This window comes from Pezoporus occidentalis, unplaced genomic scaffold, assembly GCF_034315485.1.
Source record: "Pezoporus occidentalis ecotype Australia unplaced genomic scaffold, CSIRO_AGI_Poc_V1 ctg117, whole genome shotgun sequence".
Classification (NCBI taxonomy): Eukaryota; Metazoa; Chordata; class Aves; order Psittaciformes; family Psittacidae; genus Pezoporus; species Pezoporus occidentalis.
In genome coordinates, this window is record NW_026912961.1 from 5,105,403 (window position 1) to 5,132,808 (window position 27,406).

General features: G+C 40.7%; 1 protein-coding gene across 2 annotated transcripts in view; it reads left to right on the top strand.

Annotated features, from left to right (window-relative positions):
- The first annotated feature begins 735 nt into the window (after window positions 1-735).
- SMC5 (structural maintenance of chromosomes 5) overlaps window positions 736-27,406 on the top strand; it is a 45,547-nt gene continuing 18,876 nt past the window's right edge. The window contains exons 1-15 of one of the 2 annotated variants that reach the window (XM_062641356.1): window positions 736-890; window positions 2,880-3,021; window positions 4,125-4,177; window positions 5,532-5,694; window positions 6,773-6,907; window positions 7,989-8,129; window positions 15,448-15,609; window positions 17,307-17,378; window positions 18,312-18,567; window positions 19,686-19,840; window positions 21,525-21,638; window positions 22,734-22,828; window positions 23,036-23,168; window positions 24,315-24,488; window positions 24,621-24,790. In XM_062641356.1, the coding sequence (XP_062497340.1) occupies window positions 754-890; window positions 2,880-3,021; window positions 4,125-4,177; window positions 5,532-5,694; window positions 6,773-6,907; window positions 7,989-8,129; window positions 15,448-15,609; window positions 17,307-17,378; window positions 18,312-18,567; window positions 19,686-19,840; window positions 21,525-21,638; window positions 22,734-22,828; window positions 23,036-23,168; window positions 24,315-24,488; window positions 24,621-24,790 (2,102 nt within the window). In that variant the 5' untranslated portion in view covers window positions 736-753. The remainder of the gene's footprint in view (window positions 891-2,879; window positions 3,022-4,124; window positions 4,178-5,531; window positions 5,695-6,772; window positions 6,908-7,988; window positions 8,130-15,447; window positions 15,610-17,306; window positions 17,379-18,311; window positions 18,568-19,685; window positions 19,841-21,524; window positions 21,639-22,733; window positions 22,829-23,035; window positions 23,169-24,314; window positions 24,489-24,620; window positions 24,791-27,406) is intronic. The other variant, XM_062641364.1, reaches the window with a different exon arrangement.

The following is a 27,406-nucleotide window of genomic DNA, read 5'->3' on the forward strand; positions in this document are numbered from 1 at the left end:
AGCCCACGCAGGACTCGTGAAGGACGGGGGGTACCAAGAAGGTGCCCACGCCTGCAGCACCGGCCGCCCGACTTCTCGGCTGTGCTGCCACCTCGTGGGAACGCCGTTACACTACTCCCTCCACGGGGTCTGCCGCCAGCCCCCGCAGAAAGGCGGCTACCGGGCAGAGATATTCGAGAGGCCGGGTCGCCAGCCCGCTCCCGCTCCAGCCTTGGGCCTCCGAGAAGGCCGCTAAAGGCGGGCTCCGGTGATGGTCGCTCCTCTTCTGAGGGAAAGCACTGGGCCGAGGCCGTGGTCGCCGGCACCAGCACAGTCCCTCCGCTCCACGGCACCCTAACGGAGGCGGGCCGGATAGACGCCGTCCTCCCTCCGCAATACCCACCGGGACGTACGGCCAGCGAAGCAAGGGGGGGATGCCTCCCGCCGGCCGGGACTGGCCCAGGCCCCGCCTCACGCCCGTTAGGCCGTGAGATGCCTCAGAGTAGGCACAGCACGTCCCTACTGCTACTGCTCCCGCCTCCGCGTGACCCGTGCCTGAAACCCATGGCAACACCCCAACCTCCTTCCAGGGCCCCATATCACCCCCCCCCCCCCTCCAGCCAATGGACATGAGGATGGCGTGCTGCAAGCCAATAAAAAGCTTCACTAGGGCTCAGTCCCTCCCTCTCAGCCAATGAGCGCGCTCTTCACCTGCCCGCCGTTTCTTGCCTGCTAGTGAGAGCGAGGCGCGGCGTCGCGGCCGGAGCGGGGAAAATGGCGGTGCCGGAGAAGCGGAATCAGGATGCCTGTCATTTTGGCGCCAGCGGTAGCCAGGAGACCGCGGGGAACGCTAAGGAATGCCACCGCTTCGTCGAGGGCTCCATCGTCAGGATCTTCATGGAGAACTTCCTGTGAGTGTGCGGCGGACGGTTTTCCCTCCTGGCTGGCGGCGGCCGAGTGGCCGCCATTGGCCCCAGCGCGCCTGTGAGCGCTGGCGTACGGACTTTAGCCGTTCCAGAGGTCGGTGGCTAGTTTGGGCGACCTCGGCTTCTCTCCCGCTCCTCCGCCCCGCTGTAAAGCGGGTGCGGGGCCCAGGAGCTGGCGGTTAAGAGAGCAGCAGGGCCAGACCGGGCGTAGCAGGCTGGCGGGGCAGCAGCGCGCTCGCTGCTGCCGGTTTCTGCCGTGGTGCACGGAGCACGGTGTCACCCTCCGTTAACTGCGGGGCTTGATAAGGCCTTAGGTACCGAGGGGAGGGGGGGCTGGAAGAGGGAATAAGCGAAACGTGTGTTCCCGGGAAGGTGATGCCTTGCTCAGAGCTGTCTGGATTGCTGGCCTCATGTAGGCTCTTAGTGTAGTGTCGCCGCTGCGGGGGTGCTTTTCCCGCTGGTGGTCGTGTCGGCCATTCTTCCCCAAAGGTGTTGGTTCTTATTTGTATTAGCCTCTGCAAGCATTTTTTTCTCCCAGTTACGTGATTGTCAAGCAGTGAAGAAGGGAAGAGTGCAGAAGATGTTCATAAGGCAGTAGTTTCCAGCAGGTCCTGGGAACCATTAGAATAAAACGTGGTATTACTTTTTGTGTATGCTTTCTTCAGCTTCGTTGTTAGTAAGAATACCATTCTATTTAGAGCTGTTATACTTCTTAGTAGAAGCCTTCAGGTTCTTACTTGTGGCTGGTGTGCTGACAGAATCATTAAATCATAGAGTGATTTGGGTTGGAAAGGACCTTGGAAACGATTTAACCCCAACCCTCCTGCCACGGGCAGGGACATCTCATACTAGATCAGTTTGCTCAAAGCCCTGTCCAGCCTGGCCTGAAGGGCTTAGAGGGATGAGGCCATGCGGCATAACGCTGTAACTTAACATATAACTTCCAGGCATGGGGCATAAATAGCTATATGTCAGCCTTGAAAGCAGTTCTGTGTAGTTAACGGGTCATGCTACAGATGTCAAATGAAGCTTCAAACATAGTAGTTTAAGCCTCGGCATTAAGGGTTCAAACACCTCTTCTAGAAGTACCTAGACTATGTTACTGTGTCAACCATTAACTACTTTTTCTTCTTTGGGGTTAGTGTCTCATTTTGTCTCTGTGTGTTTAGTCTAGTGCAGGAACACAATGGAATGATGGAGATCACTGTAAATTCAGGGTGTTACTATCGTACAAACATTAATAGTTTGAGTTTGTGTGCTGGGGCTTGCTGTCTTGTAGTTGCCGTAGGCATGCTGGATGCACGCAATGAAAGATGTGTAATATAATTTTTAGAAAATCACTGATAAAAGGCTAATTTTTTAGGTTCCTGTAACTCAAGAAAGCTATTGCATGATGTATCAAGATGGAGTTCCACAGGATTCTTGCGGAGCTTAAGACCCAAGTGCATTGTATAGGCTAGATGAGTGGAATCTCCTGTGAACTGCAGTGCAGCAGGCAGCTGGAATTAAATGTAACAGACTTGACTGAATTAATTCCATTTTCAATTTTCTGTCTTTTTTTTTTTTTTACTTAACATGTAAAATAACATGATGTTGTAGTGAAGACAATAGAAATTGTCATTATGTGGCTGGGTTTCATCCTTCATAATAATTCATTTTGAAGAAAGTTGTTGTAAGTACTCTTGTCTGGTAGGAATGTATTCCACAGTGTTTCATTGTAGCATTAGTTTTCACTCTGGGATTTTATTACAAAACAGTATTTGATAAAATTACCTGTCAGATATCTTTAATATAATCATAAAGTGTTTTTAAGCAAGCAGATATTTTTTGTTTTCTTTTTTGTGTTGGTTATTGTGTTTTTTTGTTGTTGACGGTGGTTGTGGGTTTTTGGTGTTTTTTTTTGTTTGTTTGTTTATTTTTCTTTCTAACGTGACATAGTGTTTGTAATGTTCAAGAAATTATTGTGCTTTCCAGAACATACGACACCTGTGAAGTACATCCAGGACCCAATCTGAACTTGATTGTAGGGGCTAATGGAACAGGAAAGTCAAGCATTGTTTGTGCCATCTGTCTGGGACTGGCTGGAAAGCCTTCTTTCATAGGGCGAGCTGATAAGGTAGCTATGAATTTATGTAATTTTCATGTTTAATCTGAATTTCATTAAGAGTCCTCTCCGGCAGAGGAGGGGGAAAGGACTGTCTTCCTTCATTTGCTTTATTTTTATAAAAAGTGGGGTGTTTAAACTATAGCATAACCTGCTCCAGAGAGGTTTGGGAAGGCTTTTCCAAAGGGGTTTTCGCTTACTTAACTGCTTGTTCTCTTGACTGAATTATGAAGTGGAAACGCCAAAATTGTACTGGGGCCTGAGTAAACTGGAGGTTGTATTTGAAGATATCTTAAGCACCCACAGTTGGGTGCAAAAAAGCCATCTAATGCATAAATGACATTTTATCCAAAATACTAACTAAAGGAGAAATAATTTAAAAAAAAGAAAAAGTCTAACTTAAATTTCCAAGTAAATAGAACCTGTAGAAATAACGTATTCTTAACTTGTCTTAGAGTTTATCTGAAATCACGAAGCTGCTGATCTTTGATTTAAATGGAAGTTGGATTATTTTGAGTTGTCCTACTATTATTTTAAATTTTATTTTTTTTTTTTTTTGCTCCCAAGAGATCATGTGTTGACTTTACAGTAGGAAGCTTTTATTTGTCAATTTTGTAAGTTTTGTTTCTTGCTTTCTTGGCTGTTCTGGTTGGATATAATATATTTCAGTAGATCTTTGGAGCACCAAATCTGGGTACCTAAATATCTCTGCATATTTTGGTTACGGCTTAGTTTTGAGCAAATGTAGATATGGATATTCACTGCGTGGCAGCACTGTGTACTGGCATTTTTATTGTCATATTTACATATTTTTAAACTGTTAGAATGGGCAGTTCTCTTAATGCGGATGTTTGGCAATTTCTTTCATTTGTATTTCTTTGATCCTTGAATTCATAAGAACTTCTTCCTCTCCGTGGATCTGTTGATTACAATTTGTTCAGTTTTAGAGGTTGAAATAGATCAGAAATTGTAAACCTTTGAGGAAGATTTTGTTTGTAAATTTTCAATAAAATATCCTACTACAGCAACTCAGTTATACAAATATGTATTTTTGTAAGAGATTACTTTGTAATATACTTACTTTGCAATAATAACTTCTGTAATTAACTTTGTAGGTTGGTCTCTTTGTAAAGCAGGGATGCTTGAAAGGTGTAGTAGAAATTGAACTGTAAGTAGTAAAACTGTATTTCCTCATGTATTTTTAATGAGATTATTTCCTCACATAGGCATTCAAAAAGTTGTGAAAAAGAACCTGACGTTCAGAGGTCTGTCTTTAAGTCCGTGATTTACTTTTTTATGCAGACTTCAGTATTTTAGGGTTAAATAATTGTCGAACAATAAACAAGCAGTGGTGACTGGTCTTAATTTCACTTTCTAAAGCATTTTACCATGTCTTGATGTACAAAGAATATATCTCTAAAGATGGATGTATGTGGTGTGTTTAGCTTTTGCTTACATTTAATGTTTGGATGATTCAGATGATGTAGTGGTTAGAAATTATGTTTGAAGAGGAAAAAAACAGTCTAAATTTTAAAAACAAATGTTCTGCCTTTCGTATACTGCTACTGCTGGTATGTGGGACTCCTCTTCATTCTTACTGAAAACATCACAACTGAAATAAGAGAAAAATTCCTTAATTTGATAAAAGAAATGAGTATGGTCTTTTGAAGGAAGTCTGGAATATTAAAATAAGGTAGTAAGCACTTATGAGGAAATAATCATAGAGTCTTCAAGAAGCAGGCTCATATCCCTGTGGTACTTATTGCAAACACTGGAAGTTGTTGAATTACTTCTACTTTGACTGCTGTCCTTAAGTCTCCTAAGGTACATGGCTGCCAAACTGTTACAAGCCCTTATCCTCCATTTTTAACAATATGCTGATTGAACAGGTACTAGACGATTTCTAAATCAAAATAGTGGCCAAAATTCTCAAGAGTTGGCTGTCTCACTGCTCATTTGTTATTGATGTATCTTAACCAGACAATTTTTGAAGGTGACTATTGAGCTAGAGAATTAAGTGTACAACTGATGCATGTTTGCTGTTCTTGAAAAGCAGAAAATGAAAACAAATTAGTATTTTTCATACTGTATGATACTACTTTTATTCTCAAATGGAGGCTGTTGATATAGTTCTGTGCACTAATATGTAAATGTCTAGCTTCAATATGCACCTCCTGCATCCCAATTTTAGAACTTCATCACATAGAAAAAAGTACGCTCTTACATAAACTATGCACATCTGTAACAGTGGCTCGTACTTTCAGCAGGAGTATGTAATTTATATAAATAACTTCCTCTGAGTTAAGATGTGCAGATACTCTTGATGTTTTGTGTGTGAGATTAGTTTACCACTGAAGAACTGGACATTTTCCAAGGCACAAAGTGTGAATCTGCTGTTATTGTCCAGTTAACTTATATTAAATATTTAGCTATCTAAAAGTTTTAATACTGTAAGTCTGACATGCTTTGACAGTAACTTTTGTGTATTCTCAAAAGTGTAAGCACTCCTTTTTATTAATCAGGTCTAAGACACCTGAAAATATCGTCATCACACGAGAGATTCATGTGGTGAACAATGCATCAGCATGGTTTATCAACAGAAAGCCAACAACCCTGAAAACAGTAGAAGAGCAGATTGCAGCCTTAAACATCCAGGTGGACAATTTGTGCCAGTTTCTTCCTCAGGTATGAATGACTTCTGAAAGATGGTGCAAATGGAGCGCTGTGTTTTGAGAAGGTTTTGGTGCTTCTTAGGTTTTGTAGCACTTCAGCAATTTTATGGGACAGCACAAAGAATGGAAGTGATGAGGTAGACATACTGATGTGATGGTGAAAGAAAGGAGAAGTATGTGACCTTTAAGGCTCACTAGTTGAGCAGGTTTTGTAACTGTTGTTGACAGTGAAAGGAAAACTGCTGATGTTTCCCATGTTAGTGTTTGAGTATCAGCACTGACCGTGGTATCTCTCTGTCCTGTCTGTGCTGCCCTAGGGATATTCTTAAGTAGCTGATCTGCAAGGAAATTTTTAAGATGTCTTGAGGTCTAGCACTCTCTTGTACCTTTCCCTGCATGGTTCCTATAGTCCTGCATCCCTGACTTTCCCAGTCAATCCCTGCTTGCACTTTTCTCTCATTATCTCCAGTCAGTTCCTCAGGCTTGGATTCTGAAGTGGAAGAGTTGTCTGAATGTCTTTCTCCATAAAACAGAAGGTAGTCCTACTAGATGACTCTATAGCTGCAACAGAGGCCGTAGCAAAGCTTCTTGGTACCCTTGGCTTCCAGCCTTAATGTTAACTTCTTTATGGTTTAACTTTTGTGTTAATCATAGCATTCATAGTGGGAAGGTGGAGCCTGAGAACCAATTTTAAAAATACAGTTGAATAAAACCTTTAATTGTCTGTACTAGATTGACTTGTTCAGAAGAATGATAGCCAATTCAAAAATAATGAGCTAACCCATGTTCTCCACAGCTACCCTCCAAAGCTGCCAAAGAGCCAGCGTAGCTAAGGTTCAAGCTTGAATCATTCCAGAACAGCTCCAAAAACTCTTACTAATGTTGAGGAGGTTTTGGTTGCTAGTCTATGAGAGGATCATCCTATGTCAGAGCTGTCTGGTGCAGAGCTATAACTGAGGTTATTTTCATAAGTAAACTGAAATATTTAAATCCAGTATTATTGTATTGCACTGTCTTAACTAGTACTATATTTTTTGCTACTGTTTTTTTTTTTGTGGGTTTTGTTTTTTGTTTGTGGTTTGTTTTTCTAGGACAGAGTTGGAGAATTTGCAAAACTGAGTAAGGTTGAGTTGCTTGAAGCCACTGAAAAATCCATTGGCCCTCCAGAAATGTACCAATTTCACTGTGAACTGAAAAACTTCAGAGAAAAAGAAAGAGAACTAGAGGTAAACATGTATATTAGAGAGCAATGACTAGGAAAATTAGCATCATAAATTGTAACAGGGTGTCTTACAGAATTAGAAGGTAGTCCTTATTTACAAAGTCTGTGGAAAGCTTATTTTATCAAATCATGCTCATCTTTTTAATTCATTCACTCCAACATTCACATGCTCATAAGCATGAAGACATATGTGTGCAAGTGGTCTGGGCACAGATGACAAGGGATGCCTGTTATCAAGTACTGATCACTTCTCTGTGATTCTTGACTGGCAACAGCTTTTCTGGACAGATCTTTTATGGCTTTTCAGAATCACCAGTTCTTATACTGTGATCCTTTGCTTTAATCTTGCTAACTTCAACTTCCATAAATTACAGACAAAATTGTTACCTGTTTTTCCTAGTTTGGATTATTAACAGATAAAGAGGATAAGGGAGAAGGAATGCAGTGAGCTGCAACCTTGTTGCCATCCTGGTTTTAGGATGCAGGCTCTTTCCCTGACAGTTACTTGTACTGTGATCTTAACTGAGTGCTGGCTTAATGGTCTTTGCAGAATTTATGTGTTCCATGCTGTTACTCCTGGGAATGGTGTCTGTTGTTAGCCATACAGGCCATTCTTGTAATCCTTTGTTTTGCTGTTTTTTCTTGTGCTAGTGTCCACGCATGCATTTGCACTCTACATACACATTCTCATAACAACCTTAATGTTTCTGTACAAATTTCTGCAAGATCTTTCACAAGCCTGTTTGCTACTTATATATATCAGAAACACTTATGATGCTTTAGAAACTAGTAGATTAATGGCGGCTGTAGGGAGTAACTTCCTGAGAAAATTAAAAACAAACAAACTTCAACTTAAAATTTCTGTTCAAATTAGATTTGTTTTCACAGAAACTATGTGCTAAATGCACTTGCAAAAGCTGGGCAACTATTCCAAGTTGGGTTGTTCCCCTCTGATTACTGATTTGCAAAAATGTTCTCTCTATTGTTAAATTTTTGCTTTAACATACATGTGAGGTGTAGACTATTTCTGAAAAGTGTTTTCACAAAGTAGATGTTTTAAAACATGAAAACATACATTCTTACAGAACTTGTGCAGAGACAAAGCTAACTCTTTGGAGAAGATGAAACAGAGGGTTGAACGATACAAGCAAGATGTTGAGAGATACCATGAGCGCAAGCGCCATCTAGACTTAATTGAGATGCTTGAGAGGAAAAGGCCTTGGGTGGTAAGTTGTTGTTTTTTTGTTTTGCTTTTTTTTCTTTTCAGAACTTTTCGTATAAAAACCGTTTTTCCTAATACTGCAATGTTGGAAATTTGAACATCGTTACAATTGCTTGGTGCAAATAGGTCAAGTCTTGAAATACTGTTCTTAGCCTAACTTTTATTATTTGCTTACATAGAATCATAGAATCGTTAGGCTTGGAAAGGACTTTAAGATCATCTAGTTCGAACCCCCCTGCCATGGGCAGGGACACCTTACAATAAATCATATCACCCAAGGCCTCGTCCAGCCTGGCCTTGAACACTGCCAGGGATGGAGCATTCACAACCTCCCTGGGCAACCTATTCCAGTGCCTCACCACCCTAATGGGAAAGAATTTCCTCCTTATATCCAACCTAAACTTCCCCTGTTTAAGTTTTAACCCGTTACCCCTTGTCCTGTCACTACAGTCTCTAATGAAGAGTCCCTCTCCAGCATCCCTATAGGCCCCCTTCAGCTACTGGAAGGCTGCTATGAGGTCTCCACGAAGCCTTCTCTTCTCCAGGCTGAACAGCCCCAACTTTCTCAGCCTGTCTTCATACGGGAGGTGCTCCAGTCCCCTGATCATCCTCGTGGCCCTCCTCTGGACTTGTTCCAACAGTTCCATGTCCTTTTTATGTTGAGGACACCAGAACTGCACACAATACTCCAGGTGAGGTCTCACAAGAGCAGAGTAGAGGCGCAGGATCACCTCCTTTGACCTGCTGGTCACGCTCCTTTTGATGCAGCCCAGGATACGGTTGGCTTTCTGGGCTGCAAGCGCACACTGTCTGCTCATGTTCATTTTCTCATCAACCAACACCCCAAGTCCTTCTCTGCAGGGCTGCACTGCATCTCTTCTCTGCCCAACCTGTAGCTGTGCCTGGGTTTGCTCCGACCCAGGTGCAGGACCTTGCACTTGTCATGGTTAAACTTCATGAGGCTGACTTCAGCCCCCCTCACAAGCGTATCAAGGTCCCTCTGGATGGCATTCCTTCCCTCCAGTGTATCAACCGAACTACACAGCTTGGTGTCATCGGCAAAATTGCTGAGGGCGCACTCAATCCCACTGTCCATGTCAGCGACAAAGATGTTAAACAAGACCGGTCCCAACACCAGTCCCTCAGGGTCACCACTCATTACTGGTCTCCAGCTGGACATTGACCCATTGACCACAACTCTGTGTGCGGCCATCCAGCCAGTTCTTTATCCACACAGTGGTTCACCTATCAAATTGATGTCTCTCCAATTTAGAGACAAGGATGTTGTGCGGGACAGTGTCGAATGCTTTACACAAGTCCAGCTGGATGACATCAACTGCTCTACCCCTGTCAATCAGTTCTGTAGCCCCATCATAGAAGGCCACCAAAGTGGTCAGGCAGGATTTCCCCTTAGTGAAGCCATGCTGGCTGTCACGAAGCACCTTGTTGATTTTCATGTGCCTTAGCATGCCGTCCAGGAGAATCAGCTCCAAGATTTTGCCAGGCACAGAGGTGAGATTGACTGGTCTGTAGTTCCCCAGGTCATCCATTTTCCCCTTCTTGAAAATGGGGGTTATATTTCCCTTTTTCCAGTCATCGGGAACTTCACCTGACTGCCATGATTTCTCAAATATGATGGCCAGCGGCTTTGCAACTTCATTTGCCAGCTCCTTCAGGACCCGCGGATCTCATCAGGTCCCATGGACTTGTGCACATCCAGATTTTTAAGATGGTCTGGAACCAGATCCTCTCCTACAGTGGTCCCAAGGTCTTCATTCTCACAGTCCCTGCATCTGCCTTCCAAGACTTTGCTTTGGTCAGAGCCTTTGCCAGTGAAGACCGAGGCAAAGAAGTCATTCAGAGCCTCAGCCTTCTCCAAATCCTGTGTAGCTAGTTCTCCCGAGGGCTTCCTGAGGGGGCTTACATTCTCCCTAGTCTGTTTTTTATTTGCTATGTACCTGTAGAATCCCTTCCTGTTATCTTTAATGCCTCTAGCTAAGTTTAATTCTAACTGGGCCTTAGCTTTCCTAACCTTGTCCCTAGCTTCGCAGACAACATCCCTGTACTCTTCCCATGCCACTTGTCCTTGCTTCCACTTATTATAAGCCTCTTTTTTTCAATTGAATTTTCCTCAGGAGCTCCTTATCCATCCAAGGAGGTCTCCTGGCCCTCCTGCTGCACTTCCTTCTGGTTGGGATGCAACACTCCTGAGCTTGCAGCATTCAAGGTGATCCTTAAATATCAACCAACAGTCTTGGGCCCCTCTGCCCTCTAGGGCTGTATCCCATGGAACCTTACTAAGCAGGTTCCTGAAGAGGCCAAAGTCTGCTCTTTTGAAGTCCAGGGCAGTGAGCTTGCTGCACGCTCTTCTCACTGTCCTGAGGATCTCAAATTTGAGCATCTCATGATCGCTGCATCCAAGGCTGCCCTGGAGTGTCACATTTCCAACGAGACCTTCCCTGTTGGTGAGCACAAGGTCAAGCACGGTACCTCTCCTTGTCGGCTCCTCTGTTACTTGCAGAAGGAAGTTGTCTTCTACACAATCGAGGAACCTCCTGGATTGCTTGTTCTGGGCCATACCATCCTTCCAACAGATGTCAGGGTTGAGAACAAGGGCCTGAGAGCATGAGGCTTTTCCTGTCTGTCTATGGAGTGCTTCATCCGCAGGTTCTCCTTGATCAGGCGGTCTGTAACAGATCCCCACAGTAATGTCTCCCATAGCTATATTCCCTTTAACCCTGACCCACAAACTCTCTGTTGACTGCTCACGTGTCCCCAGACAGAGTTCCATACTCTCCAGCCTATCCCTAGCATAAAGGGCAACTCCCCCTCCCCGCCTGCCAGGTCTGTGTTTTCTAAAGAGCCTGTAACCTTCCATTCCAACACCCCAGTCATAGGAGCCATCTCACCATGTTTCTGTGATGCCTATTATATCATACCCCCATAGACGTGCACACATCTCTAATTCTTCTTGTTTGTTCCCCATGCTACGGGCATTTGTATAGAGGCATCTGAGCCGAGCTCCAGCTGAAGCTGGCTCATTGGCTGGAGAGGCTGGGATATCTCTACATTGCTCCAAGCATTTATTATAGGTTCTGGCAACTGACTGGGTGTGTTGGAATGGAATGATGCCCCCCTCCCCCAACACATCTAGTTTAAAGCCTCCTTGACCAGTCTGTCAAGCCTCCTACCAAAACTGCTCTTTCCCTTCTTTATCAGGCCAGCTCCACCAGACCCCACTAGGCCTGACCTACAAGCCTGGGTCCCGTGTTCAAGACACCCAAACCCCTGACTATGACACCACCCTTTTAACCAGTTATTAACCTGGCTAATTCTCCTAGCTTTTTTTAGGTCCTCCCCTGTATCCTGGAGAATTGACGAAAAGACCACCTGAGCTCGAGAGCCCCTAACCACCTCCCCGAGGGCTCTGTAGTCCTTCTTTATGTTCCCCAGGCTACTACTATCTATATTCCTAGCACCCACATGTATCTCCAGAAGTGGGTAATAGTCCATGGGACTTACTAGAGCAGGCAGCCTCTCTGCTACATCCCTGATCCTTGCCCCTGGTAGGCAATACACCTCCCTTGAGACAGGGTCAGGCCGACAGACGAGTGCTTCTGTCCCTTTCAGTGTAGAGTCCCCTACTACTACGACCCGCCGCTTTTTCCTAGCAGCACCAGTAGATAGACTTTTAAGAAGTTGTTTAAGACATAACTTAAGTACTTACTGCCCGTTTGGCCATTTAGGAGAGCCAGCAGTACGGGCCAAGAGCAGTATTCCTTATGCTCCTTGCAGACACAACTGGCTTAATTTAAGTGCCGTGCCTAGGTGGTTCCACTTGCTTCTTCCAGAATGCAGAAAACTTTTGTAAGTTATCTTGTTGAAGTTTTGCACATAACTGAAGTCTCACATGAGTGTACAAAGAACTTTGTCCCTTGTATCTTGAAAAGCAGCTGGATTCAGGGGGTTGTACCTTCCCTGTTTTCAAGCCTCTGTGGTAATGACCGAGGGATGTAGGAGCAGCAATAGGAATAGGTGAATGTTGGTAGGTGCTAAGAAGGTGGGCTGTGCACTCTGTGTCTTTAGGGTTGGACTTCCACACTTCCTGAATGATGTGGGTTTTTCCTACTACACGTGCATTAGCCTGGCTTAGTTAACAAGAGAGTGTTATTTTACTAGGAGAGATACAAGTCTTGTATATTTAATGTAGGCTGATACTGATCTCTAGTGTAAGGTACTTGCAGATAGACAACTCTGACTGGTCATCTGAAACTAGTGGGGGTGAACTCTCTGCTCTCAGTTAAACTGCCTTCGGTAAGTTTGAGAACAATGCTGTTAATTACATGTTTCTTAAGCAAATTTAGACAGACTTCTTCACACCTTACTCTTTCATAGCTGTCTTCTGGATTTGCTGATGTATATTAAATGCTGATGTATACAGTTTGCTGATGTATATTAAATGCTTTTGATGGTTGCACTCAATTAGGAGAAATTCAACTTTCTGGCCACTGAATCTCTAGAAGCAATAGTGTTCTGACAAAAATGTCAGAACAAGTATGCTTTGACACCTATGTGAAGATCAGATTTGTAGTACAGAATCAGTAGTGTGTACCAGATTGTTTACCAGAAGTCACTTGCCTGTGGGTAATTTACAGTTCAAATCAAGGGTCATCAGGATAATTGTTTTACTAGAAAGAAGATATTTGAGCTACAGGCTGCAACAAAAATTTGCATTCCATTGTGATCTTCAGTGTACAGAATTGTTGCTCTTTTGTGTTTGTCAAATCCTTCTGATGAATCACTCGGAGTTCATCTGTATTGCAAAATACCAAGCTCTCTAAAGTAAATGCATTCTTTTAGAACGGGATATTTCTTTTTCATCTGACCTAAACTGTTTGATCCTAAGAAAAAAGGGGTTTTTATGTCTTAAAATTGGATTCACTAGAGTTGAGAGTACCACAAAAGTTTATTCTTCTTACTGTGGATCTTCCCTCTCCTTTATCCTCCCTGTAAGGTTGGTTTATACTTGTACACCAGGCTTGCATAGGTGTTTAGAATTGCCTCTGTAACAAAACAGAATAGCTGGGTGGGCCTCCGAATCAGCCAGGAGACAGATGCATAAACACTACACTATGTTACGAAATGGAGAAGAGGCAGCTTGAATACCAGTCAGCTGAAATACTGCATTAGGTTATATCTTGGGTCATAGTGGAAAAGAGGAAGCCTAGTGCTGTACTTATTTTACTATTTGACCACTGTAGAACTGTGGTTTTATTCTGAAGACTACTATCCTTCACCTAAGGAGTACTTTTATAGTCAGTTCACCTGCTTCTGTATATGAAGACTTATACACAATTTTATATATATCTAGTAGGTTTCTGAGCATCTGCTTTATATTCCGTAAATCGGACCCTAGGGGTACAATGTTAAATATTTGGGCTCAAGGAGTTAAGGGATGTTTTATGCTTTTTTGTGTACTGTAATGGGGCTTCCATCAGATGATAGTGTCATCTACAGTTGGTGAACAAATTTAAGGAGCTGTAGTTTTTCTAGCATAGATAGGACTTGTAGGTCCTTAAAGAAAAGGTGTTTCTTTTCCTTCCAAGCTTAAGTTTAAGGTAGTACTTTATACCATAAGGTATATTGTTTAAAGGTAGTATGGCAGCAGGAGGTGCTGTTCTGCCTGCTGTAAATGCCCTGGGCACATGTAGTTCTGAAACCAAGCTGCGTCCATTCTTCTTTTCCTCCTGTTCTGTTCACAATTGAGAAGCTTTGTTACATAGCCGAGGTGCAAATATCTATATGGAGGGCTGAAATCCTATGGAGGTTTTGCAGCTGTTTAGCTAAGTGCATAATTACAAGCATCAATGATATAAAAATACAGAAGTCTGGTGAAAGTCAGTTTTTTTTTTTTAAGTGTTTAATGGATTTGCTGAATTAGAACCATGTCACTTCAATTTCTAAAGAAACCTATGTGTAGTTTATATCTGAAGAAATGAGGTGTAATTGTATGTGGGTGCATTTGCTTTGACCTTGAAGTGTAATACCTTATTTAGAGCAGAGCTAAATTTTTAGCTTATTCTATCAGCTAAATGGAAGTATAATTGCTTTGCCTCTAGCTTTGTAATGGTGGCTACTGAGTGCACTCCACATGACGGAATTACAGCAGCTTATTTCAAATACTTTAGTATTTTTATGCCAAAGAAACTCTGCAGAAAGAATTTGGGTTTAATAGCCAAAGTTCATTTATTTGCAATTAATTATGTGTGTTTACAATCAGGGTCATTAAATAACTGGGAAAAAATGGTAGCAGAAAAAGCAAAGTTAGCTGTCACAGATAGATAGAGCTGGCATGCTATCCTTATTTATTATCTTTTCAATGCTCCAAAGCTTGGAATAATCAAGACATATGCTCTAAACTAGGGGCTTTCTCTAGTGCTTTGCCAAATCCGACAGCCTTCCCTTCCTCTGTACCACTACATTCATGTACCTGCTTCTCCTCCCTCTGGTCCTCTGAGTATCTTTTTTTTCTCGTGAATGCTTAATGGTCATTGAGTGTCGTATTCTTTTCTTTTTTTTTTTGTTTGATTTATTTTTTTAGTGGTTTTTTTTTTTTCTCAGTTGGTTGCTTCTTTGTTTGTTTTGTTTTTAATTTCTTCTTCCAGAGATCATGACATGAAAAAAAAAGCATGACAAATGACTCCTTCAGCCTAAACTACTTTTTTTTCCCCGAATTCACCCTGCCTTGAAGTGGAGGTTCTTAGGAATGCACCTCCAGTTAAACTCCCTAGATAGTGACTTCTCTGGTATTTATGGTGTATGGTGGAGTTTTAGTTTTGTTTCCTGAAGTTATGTTCCACTCCATTTGTCTCCTTGGTTTACTTCAGTTTGACATCTGTTACTGGCGCTGATAGATCTGTCCAACCCCTTCCTTTTCTTTTTCCTGGAGTTTTCTATGGTTATTTGCTCCTTAGCTTGAGGACTTCTGCCTAAACTAGTGCTCAAACTATAGGCAGAAGAGGCTAAGGAATTACTTTTTCCACACAGACCCAGATGGATTTAGAGACAAGGTAAAGCAGACAAATCGGTCATTTCTTCTCCTACTTGAATTGCATATTACTGAAAAACCATTATATGTGTGTGTTCTTTTACTAGGGACTGAATGATCCCTACATTCCCTAGTCATAAGACTAGTAACAGTAGCCTCTGAATGAGATTTTTCTTATAAAACTTGTGTACAATTAAATAAAATGTTAGAGCAGTATGAAGCAGTGGAACAGAGTACAAAAGTATGTAATTGTTTTACTTTCAACTCCTGCAAGGAATATGAAAATGTTCGTGAGCAGCATGAGGTAGTGAAACAAATGCGAGAACAAGCCAAGGAGGAGCTGAAGAATCTAAAAGAACAGCAGTCCCCACTGACAAAAAAAATCCAAGAAACTGAAGAATCTTTTAAGAGTCTGGATATGAAAATAAGACATAAGGTAGGTATTTTAAGTCCTCAGTTAACATATGTAATATTTCATGTGTTCTGTGTTCAGTTTTTAAACTGTAAAGCTATAACCTCTTTATTGTGACATAATTACAGAATCAACTAGGTTGAAACAGACCTTTCAGATTGAGTCAAACTGTTATCCCAGGACTGCCAAGGCCACCTCTAAACCATGTCACTAAGGGCCTCATTTTCATGAATTTTGAACACTTCCCAGGATGGTGATTCCACCACTTGTCTAGGAAGCCTGTTCCAGTGCCTGACCACCATTTCAGTGAAGAACTTTTTCCTAATATCCAGCCTAAACCTCCCCTGGCACAGCTTGTGGCCGTTACTTCTTTAATGGCATTTGGACAGAGTGGACTCTGTGGTGCAATTCTTTTAACAGTACTTGACAGTGTAAAGCAGTGTATTGTGGTTGTAACTTGAAAACCATGAAGACTATTACAGTTGTTAATTGTTCTGTAAGGGTGGTATAGCTAAATATAATTGAGAATATAATGATTATTTAAAAATTTAATTTAAAACGCTTCCTTACAAGTGTCCTCATTTTGAGGGCTTTCAGGATTGTTTTCTGAATATTTTGCACCAGTTTCCTGAGAAAAAGCTTTCTCTTCAAAATGCCTGCCCAAGGTCTTTGGAGAGAGCAGCACAGAATCGGTACTGCATAGCATTCAGCTGCAAGATCAAGATCTATTGTTCCATGTTGCCTTCATGCAAATAGCTGTAGTGAGGGTCTGAATTTTTTGTGCATCTTTGAGGCTATGGGAGGAAAAAGTTCCACATTTTTAATTCTTGATGCATCTTAGCACTTTCAGTATGACTCAGTTTGTAGAAAGACATTTCTTCCAGCAAGAGTGCTGTGTGTGTTTATTTCCGTGTCTGCACTGGCATTTGCTTACAGTCCTTCCATTCTTTTGCAGCATTCCAGTATTATGCTTGCACTGTTTTCAGCCTTGAGGGATCAGGGAAAGAGGAATTAAGTTCATAGAGAAATCATAGTACACTTCCACTGTGTTCAGGACTCAGCTGTACAAGTGTGTAGGCAACCTGACAGAAGACCGCTTTGAGCAAGGGATGGGACTGGGTGATGCTCAGAAGTCCTTTCTGACCTTTATTATTCTACAACTCTGTAGAAGCTGAGAAGGATAAAGAAAGAGTAGAGACATGGGTGCCTAGGTGTGAGCCAACAAGCTGTCAGGCTTTGCAGCATAGGATATACCTTTAGCACAAGGCATTTCAGAACTAGTATGGTTTGACAAGTTGTTTTGGCTGTCCTGTGCCTAAGAATTTGTGCCTTTCTTGCTCTGCTCTTTCCTGGTAAAGCTGGTTTTGGCAAAAGAACATTTTGTAAGTGTTATGATCTAAATGTATCATTTTTATTAAAATTGAGAATGGAGTTATTTTACTCCATGGAAGTTAGGTTAGCAGACTTCAAGTATCTGTCATGCCTGAATTTGCAGATCTGTAGTTAAATGGCTGTGAACAGTTCATAAGCCGTTATTCAGTTCGTCATGTTATAGGTACAAGTAAGAATAAGAAGAAACTGGAAAGTATGACTTTGTCAGTAATAAAATGTGGAATAAATGCTTAGTTATGCATATGCAGAATGTCCTGTAAAATATGACTGCATTTTACAAATATAATTGAATCTATGACTATCTAATTTAAATATCTCATCGTATGCAGGCTGCTGAAATCAAAGACATTTCTCAAAAATGTAAACAGAAACAAGATGCTTTGGACCTGAAAGATAAACAAGTAAGAGCCTTTATATTTTTTACTTTTTTGGTGTTTCTTTACTAATGTATTAATTCAGTACTAGGTATAGCTGCATTCAGGTGGAATGTTACTTCTTGAACTCTGCAGTAAAACACAGATATGTGAGGAGTTTGTCAGCTCTTCTGTTAACAGAGTGGGAAATCCCTCCGAACAGGCTGCAAGTGCTTGCACGCTTCACTCCCTCCAGTACACAATGAATCTTTAAAACAGCTGTTAGTCAAATAGGTAAGGGACAGGTGTATACTACATAATATGAGTTGCCTTGATGCCACAAACTTAGGACAGACAGTGTGTGTATGAATATTATGTATTTATATATATACATATATATGTAGGTTTCTTTGAAAACCTACAGCCCGTACAGTACAGTATTGTACTCAGTATTAAACATGTTTCCAGGTGTTCTAAGAGGCTGAGGTTATTGCTTCTGTTAAGTGTATAAGTCCAGCATTTCAGCATTTTTGAAAAAGAAAATGCAAAGGTATGTTCTGAAACAGTTACAGCACTTCTGAGCACTCGGTCAAAAAAATGTATAAATTAAATGTGTACATGTGCAGAGTCATGCTGCACACTGTATTTGTGCTATAAATTTTATGCAGTCTTTAGCTTTCAAGCATGTTAAGCAAGATCTTGAGCTTAAAACTTATGCTTTTGTAAAAATATGAGAAATTCAAAAATTACTTTAAAGGCTTGATTGTTTTTTGCTTAAGTGCTCATAAGAAATCCTGCCAGTTCTTCAACTGTCAGGGGCTGTTAGAACTGTAATATACTCTTAACAGTTTTAGTGCATGGCTACATTAGATTTTAATACCAGTCGCACAGATATGACAGATACCTTAAACCATGACAGTTATTTGTCACAGGTTTGTATACCAAACTTCTGTAATGTTGGAAATAACTCAAAATTCTTAGATTGAAGAAATTCATCAATGTCTGAGAATGAAAAAGGATGAAGAAATGGACAGAAAGAAGAAAATACAGAACACTCACAAGATGATAGAGGAGTGGAAGAATGAGCTCAATACAATGGCAGGCTGTGAGAATCTTCAGCCACAAACTGATGCAATTAATAATGACCTGAAAAAGTTACAAGAAGAAAGGGCAGTTATTGATAGTGATATCACCGATCTAACAGCAGATAAAATGAACCAAGAGAGGGAAAAGAAGAGTAAGTTATTTGGAATTTTTGTTTGTTTGTTTTTTTGTTTGTTTTTTTGTGACTGTACAGTCTACTTGTCTTGCCGTAGTGAAATAATTTGGGGCATTTACCTAAAGTACAGCTGTCCTCTTGTCTGTTATCAATTTTACTAAAAGTAACAAAAACTGCTTTCAAAATAGGGTAAGAGGATGGCAATTGTGGCAATTGACCTTAAAACTACCCTTCTGAACATTAATTTCTTCTGGATAAGGATACTGCTTTGCCAGTTTGATCTTTTTTTTGTTATTAAGTGAAAGTGTCTGTGGTTAGTACAAAAAAACGTATTTATCCCAAACCTGAAGCAAAAAGGGCAATTTGCTTTGAAGATGTAGTGTTTAAAATTGTCTCTCTGCATTCTAGTAGCTACTGATGCCGCTTTTATCCTTTCTATATTAACTTGAACTAACTTTAATTGTAGCAAATTGCTTTATACTAGCCTAGGATTTGCGATCAGTTCTTTCTAAGAAACAAAAGTTAAAAATTGTAGCCTTGCAGGTAGGCGGTGTATATGTATTCTTGGTGAGTATAGTACATTTGCACATACTGATGTGTATGGCACTTAATGTCATAGAATCCAAGCAGAAGCTGAGGCACTGAGAGACCAAGTCACCAAGGGAAGGAGACATATTTTGAGAAGCACAGAAAGTATCCAATATGTGTTTCTTCTGAATAGCAAATGTTTTCTCAAGTGTTCTGTTGTCACACATCGTGTTCTCTGCAAGTATCAAATAACATTCAGAGACTTCATGTTGCTAGTCACTCTCCCTCTTTAGTCTTGAGGCGTTTCTGGTTTTAAATATAAAGCTAGAACAAGTTTTTGATATTTTTAGGACTGAATTCATGCATTTTTAGTGTGCTACACATTTCATTATCTTTCAGGTAAGTCTTCATTATATTTTAGATTTTAAGCTTTAAATAATTCTTAAGATTTCTTTAGAATAAACAAAAACTTGATTGGGAAAAGAAACTCTGAATTCTTAGGCTCCCCTAACCAGCTTACTGCTGGAGTAACAGAGTCAGTAAACACTGGAAAATGCTTGTTAGAAAGTGTGCTTGCTGTGGACTCAAGAAACTGCCTTAAATTACAGGAATAATTGATCGCCTTGGACAACTTAATAATGTAATGAATATGAAGGAAGAGAATCTTAAAGGGAAATTCAGAGACACACATTCTGCTCTTATGTGGCTAAGAGAGAATAAAGACAAGTTTCAAAAAAGAGTTTGTGAACCCATGATGCTTGAAGTAAGAAACTTTATTTGCATATCACTCTAACCAGTTAATATTTAGGTTTTTTATGCCTTGCAAGAGTTCAAGAATGACTTCAAGACTTTCAAGACACATCTTGAAGCGAGCTGCTGATTACATGCAGGATACATTAGCATGGCAAACTGTTTGTAATTTCAATTACATAGGTAGTAATACTCAACATTGAGTTCCTCCCTCCCTAAGGAGCAGTCCTTTATTAAGGTGCCTATTGCAGATTTCCACTAAGGTGCATCCAGTCATTTAGACTTAAGTAATTCTTATTTACTGCTTAAATGAAGCAGGAGTACTTACATTTTAATATCTCCTGCAATAACACAACCTTCTCGGCAATGGTTACAATGTGTCACTGTGGTTCTCAGGTGTGTTTGTGGTTTGCTTTGTACAGCCAGCTATGAACACAGAAATACGTGACCTATTGCTAGTTTTGTGTTTTGGTTCAACAGATGCTGTAGTAGCTGGGAATAGCATGGCTAAATTTTCAGAGAGGCTGTTGGCTTTCTAGGGCATTCTTCCACCATTATCTCAGCCACTTGCAGTGGCCCTCCAGGCAATGTGAAGAGGGTGAGAAACTCCAGCACACTCCTCCTCTTCCTCAGAATTGCAAGTTTAAGAGTATATTGCTACAATTTAAATTAAATTGAATGTTGAATATTTTTATGCCAATTCTTATACTTTGTGCATGTGCTAGAACTATTCCAGATTACTTTTCTTGATTATAAAATGCCAAGTATTTCCTGTTATTACCAGAACTTCCAGTTCTTCCTGGAAGACCACATTGAATTAATTTTACAAATGCCTTGATAGGCTGCCTTTGCTTTTACTTTAAGGCCTCATTAACCTCTGTGTCATCTGCTAATGCCCAGCTTTTGTTTGAGATGTTGTAAGTTGGTCTCAGGTACATACAAACTGTAGCTTTAAAATTGCTAGTAAAGTGTACATAGACTTTGATTAACTTCAGCGTATTAAATTGTGTAGTTCTGTGTAATTTTGCCTCTGTCATGTATAGTGACATAATGTCTAATTACTAGTGAGAGATACTAAAGAATTGTAACATTTAATTCCGATATGAAAAACTTCATCTTAAAAGTGGAATTTTTTAAATTTATTTATTAAGAATTCAAAGATAATCCATCTGTGAATCTGCCTTTTTAGGACTTCGTAATTCTGTAGTTGTATTTGGTGATGTTGACTATGTCCAAATGAAAGGGAACTGCATATAAATGATTTGTGGAGTGTGGTATTTTCTGGGTTTTTTTCATTCCTTAGGTTAATTGTTTCTAAACAGTGAGATATACCTTCACTAGTACTGGTGCTGAACCACTAGAGAAGGTTGAGATGAGATGGTTGTGGCTGCAATTGTAAGGTAAGGGCAGTGCAGAAGAGGGAGAGATGGTATGCTGGAAACAGTGATAGCTCCAGGAATGCTGAAAAAGTACACAGATGGCTAAGAAACAAACACAGTGATGTATGAGTTACTGTAGGTTTCCTCCCAGTAGAACTGGATGCAGAAGGACAGGGAATAATGTCTTTTAAAACATTAAACGTTGTGTTTGGTTTTGTTAAACATAGGCTTGGATATCATCTGACTGCTTAAAATGTTTTGAGGGGGGTGTTAAGTCCAATTGTATTAAATCATTTTCTCATTAACTTTCTTTAACAGATCAATATGAAAGACAACAAACATGCTAAATATGTTGAAAATCATATTTCGGCCAATGACATGAGGGCTTTTGTTTTTGAGAATCAACAAGATATGGAAATGTTTCTTGTGGAGGCAAGTAGGCACCAATTTTAAAAACTGATTAAGTACTGATGCAGGAGCCCTAAGCTTTGGAGTCTACCAATTAAGTCTGTACTTACTAAGTTTTGATTGGCAAGGTGAACATAATAGCTAATACATAGTATTCAAAAGCTTTCTTCTGGAGTAAGATTTTTTTCAATTATTATTTATTTAAAGCCTAGACCAACTGGGGGAAGCAGGAATATTAAGAACATACTTTTAGAAATAACTTCTGTCTTCCTTGACAAGGCAATAATCACTTTTGTACAAGAAAATGACAAAAGCAGAAAGATACACATTTGGTACGAAGCTTTTCCAATGCCTCCTAAGTTAGGAGGTGAGGGGACGTCTTTTGTGAGACTGCAGTGGTCCAAGCAGCAAATCAAGCTTTTATTTTCTTAATACTGCTGTTTCTTGAAGCGATAAGGAGCTAGTTCCCTTTGAGATCCAGGCAGATGGTGCAGAAATAAAAAGCCACAAGATACGATATTAGCTGTCATATTACTTCCCAGCTGTTGTCTACAGCATTGTGTGATTAATGAGTCATGCGATTTTTGTAGACCTGTCTGCTCTTCAAAGAGGCTAGCCATTTTTATATATGTGAACAGTAGTGGTGATATCTGAGAACTTGCCTTTCCTCCATGGTTGTGGAACACAGTGCAAGGCGGCTTTAGGCAGCTAAACTGGTCTTTCTGTATCCTCAGTCTTTTCTACCCTGTGAGGACCAGGGTTTTCAGAGCCTCTGTACCCAGTGGTCTGCCATTGTCTCTGCAAAATGGCCACACAGCCTGAAAGAGGGGGCATCCCTTATTACATACAGCTTGACATTTAGACTGAGCACCTGGCTGTGGATTTGTTTGATTGCTTTTGTTTTCTCCTGTGTGTGGTATGTTCATGGAGAAACATTAACTGCACTTGGCTTTTAGAGAACTCAGCCATGCCTGAATGAGAGTGAATTTTTGTGAGCTTTTCAGCAGGTGGTCAGTTTAAAATAATTCCAGTTCTGTAATCAAGAAACAATACTTGATTTTCATATAGTGATTTTTTCTAGTCTGTTTTACCAAATAATTAAATGTAATCTATATTTAGATGCGTGATCATCAGAAACTAAGAGTGAATGCTGTATGTGCACCTGCTGAATCATGTGCTGAAAACTTACCTTCGAGACCTATTGAAGAATTGCAGTATGTATCAGTCTATATCAGTGGGGAGAGGTCTTAAATACAGTGTTTTGGGGTTGTTACTATATATTAGAATTATCTATGCAAATAAGTTTTTCACCAGTTCAGTTCTGGGTTAGCAGGACTTCTTTCTTGACCCTTCAATAACTTAAGCTTGCTTATCTGCCAACTTTTATTTCTGATGTATGTTGGGTTTTTTCTCCCTTTCAGCCGCTACGGATTTTTCTCATATTTACGAGAGTTATTTGATGCTCCTCATCCTGTGATGAGTTATCTTTGCTCCCAGTACCGTGTTCATGATGTCCCTGTGGGAACAGAGAAGACCAGAAGCATGATTGACAGGGTGAGATGTCCTAATTAGCACAAACATGCCTGTGGTCTAGAGTTTTTCTTTCAAAAATTCTCTTGCAAATTAATGTGGAGAAAGCAGAAAATTGCTTTAGCCTTTTATCTGGCCTTTAGAGGTGAGAACAGTTCATCATACTCAAACATTGCAAGGCTTTTTTAACAAATCCAGTCCGTCTGATGCAGTACTTCATAAAAAGTTAAATGTATCTTTTTATTTGCAAGTTCAAATAAACTGTTCCAAGTCAGTTACGTGAAATTGTTTTATTGTAACTTCCACTTTAAGTGCCTGAGATTCTGGGCAAATTTTAATCCGACAGTTATTTGTACATGACAGTTCTGATCTGTTGTGTTTAACAAACCAATTAGAAGCTGCCTGGTTTTGATGGGTTTTTGGTATGGGTTTTTGGTTTTGTTTTTTTTTTTATTAATGCATTATGATGTTCCTTCTCTGCAAATACAGTTGTATAGCTTCAGTCAGAGTTGCTGTAATAAGTAGTATATAAACTTTTTGGATTCACAGAAACAGGGTAGGAGCTCTGACCAGGAGCAATCTCTACATTAGTCTTTTATGGATTATTGCAAGCTGATCATTGCCGGATTATAATGGAGTAACACACATGACAATTTTCAGCTTAAATCCTCATTCACTTCTTTGTCTATGCTGGCCATCTGTTGTCTATCTTGTACAGAAAGTGAACTCTTCTTTGAACACAGAAATGCTTTGGGATCGCTGAGAGCAGCAAGAGTTGCTTTTTTGAGAAGCTCAGAGAACAGGCTTTATGAACAGAGAACAGTTCCTGTTTTACTGGGAAAGCTGTTCCTCCTTCCTATATGCTGTGTTTCTGAGGCTCTAAGAATGAGAAAGAGGGAAGTAAAAGTAAAGGGAGTCCTACACGAAAAGCTCTTAACGTTTTTCTTTTCTAAGCGTTTTTCTCTTTAAACTGCAGTTTTCATGGATTAAAATTATCATGATATATTAAATTTAGCATCTTTTTTTTTTTTTTTTGCAAATGCTTGTTAACAAGTCTTGATAACCTGAAGTTCTTTACTGTGGATTTTACCTAGTTAATTTCTTGTTCTGAACGAGCATTGCCACAAATAATGCTTGTAACAAATTAATATTTTTGTATGTTTCTTTTAGGTTATACAAGAAACCAAACTTAGGCAGATATACACAGCAGAAGAAAAATATGTTGTTAAAATATCTGCTTATACAAACCTACCCCTCTCTACCAACACATTTGTGAGGGCAGCACAGTTTCTCACTAGTTCAGTGGATACAGATGAAAGGAGACAGTTGGAAAAGCAGCTACAGGTAGGGATTTCTTTGTGTGTTGTACATGATGTGAAGTACTATCCATTTTATTGTACAGTAAACATAGTCTAGTTGAATGTGTTAATATGGTATGTTTATAGTAAGAATGCTAGTGGTGTCCTTTTATTTCAGGATATCAATAATACATTAAAGACATTGGATGTGCGTTTGACTAAATCACTGGAGAAACAGAAGCATCTGGAACACAAAGACAATGAGCTCAGGCAGCAGAAGAAGGAAATCTTAGAGAAAGGAAACAGGAGGAGACAGCTGGAATCAAAAATTAGTGTGAAACATGATAGGTAAGAAACAAGCCATATTATCTGTGAAACATTAACAATTTTAATAACAAAGGTATTTGGCTTCCTCTTATTGCAGTGTGCTTTTATCTTTACAAAGTAACCAGTAGTTCAGCATCAGATACAGGTGGTAATCAAGACAAAAGGTGTTTAGAAGTGGAGATTAAGACAGTATTTGAGAAACCATGTAATAATGTTCCAAATGGTTTCCTGTAATAAAATCAAAGAAGTCCAGTAAGAGAGCATTTACATAAATATTGTCATAGTCTTGATGGCACATGTCAAGATAATACTATAATGGACATAAATGATACTAAGTAAGCATGTCAGGGATTGAGTTGGACCCTGACCGCATTATTTGTCTAAACGTATTTTCTGGTTTTGTGGGCCTCTGCAATTAGTTCTTCTTTTACTGTTTTGTCATAAGTGAGAACCTGGGCATGGTTCAAGATGTATTCCACTTAAGCTCACACTCCCAGAAGGCAGTGAAGGTGAGATTGCCTTAGGTTTTGCGCCCTCCCCTCCTTAACCCAGTCCCAGCAGACCTTGTAACCTCAAATACTCTATGTTTTTAGGCCACACTATTTTTCTGGAAGTTGGTGCTGATGCTTGTGTGCACAGCTCTTGCATTACTTACAGTGCATTAAACTGAAGAAGGGCTTTTCTTCCGTGAAGAGGGACCAGACTCAACTGCTGTATAGTCAGCAGTGTCCAGGTTGCTGTGGAAAAAAACCATCTTGAAACAGTGTGAATGTGAGTGCAGCTGCAAAGCCAAGTACTGCTTTCAGGTTTCTTACTAGGGATACATGTATTGTCATGGTGTTTAACTAGAATACAAAATATGGTTTGGAGGCAGGAGGTGGACCCTTTGACTTAACGAACATCAGTTAAATCCTTCCCTTTGAAAAGAATAATTGCACTCTTTTAATTTTGAATCAGGGTAAGAATCGTGGCACAATTACAGACAAGGCTGTTACACATTTTCTTCTATAATGTGGATGTTTTTCTGTAGAAATTATTTAAATAATCCGTACACTGAGCATAACTATTTTCAAATACTCATGTTTCTAATTGATATGATATCTGAATAAAGCTGGATATAATTTTGAAAGTAACACACAATGACAGAATCACTTAGTTTGGAAGGGACTTCATATAGTCTGTAGTCTCAAAACAATGCAACATTGAATTCAGGCCAGGTTTTCAGGGCTGTATCCGACTGCATCTTGAAAGTCTCCATGGAGATTGTACAACCTGTTTGGACATCCTGTTTGGCTGTTTGGTTGTCCTTATGGGGAAGAAGTTTCTGCTGGCATTGTCTGGATTTTTCTTATTTCAGTTTATGTCCACTGTCTGCCATCCTTCCACTGCACACCTCTTATAAGAGCCTGATTCTATCCTGTGAGTGGCTTCCTGGTGGGAAGGAGAGTGGGAGGCTGCTATTAGATGTTCTGAAGCTGTCTCTTGTCCAGGGAGAACAAGCTGAGTGCTCTCATCCTTTTCTTGCAGGGCATGTGCTGTAGACCTTGACCATATTGGTTGCTTTCCAAATTTGTTCCAGTTGGTTGCGGTTTGGGCAGGGGGATAAACTAGGTGCAGTGCTGAACAGGGAAGAAACATCGCTCTTCTCCTGCCTGTGTTTCTGTTCATACAGCCAGGGATGCTGGGGTACCTGGCTGCTCCCAGGGTGCACTCCTGGCTTAGGCTCAGTTCATTGGCTACCAATACCTCAAGTGTTTCCCTGCAGAGCTTCTCCACAGCCAGTCTGTCCTGAGCCTGTATCACTGCCAGACCCATTTCCTTCCCAGGGGCAGGACTCAGCGTTTGTCCTTGCTGAATCTCATGAGCCTTTGGTGAACCCCCTTGCTCCAGCCTCAGCAGGCCCTTCTGAAAGGCAGGCCTACTGCTCCCCCCATTTTAGTGTTGTCTGAAAACTTGACCAGAATGTTGCTTCTTCATCACTGCCAGTGAAGTTAAACAGGACAGGTCCGAGGACTTAATGCTGTGGCATCCTACTTGATGCTGGACTCCAGACAGAATATGACAGACTAACCATGACCCTCTGAGCCTGACCATCCAACCACTTTTTTTTCTTTTTAAACCTCTATAGTCTTCTATCTACCCAGACTGAATTTTTCTAACTGGAATACAACAATATTGTGGGAGGTAGCATTGAAAAAGTAAGGGGAATGAGTGGATCCAACAGCCTGAGACAAAAGTGGATCCAAGGCCACTTAATGCTCCCAGGTGCCGCCACTACTGAGGCTTCCCAGTAGACACAGTCACACAAAACACATCTAAACAGCAGCTACGTACATACTTACACATGGCCAGCCACACAGCACAGATGGACTCATAAGGAAATCAGACAAACACAGCACCACTGGACTCATCATGTTCCTATTCTGTCTGAACAGGACAGGACTCCCCTAGTGAGGGTACCACACACACATACACAGGCAGTGTGGATCGCATCAGCAGCTGGGTCCAGACACACTGAATCTGCACAGTACTTGTCCCTGGACCTCAGCTTCCTCAGTTGTTGGTACCTGGACATGCAAACTCCCAAGGCTGCAGCCCTGTTTCTGTTGGTTGTATGAGCTGTGCTGGTCACCCATG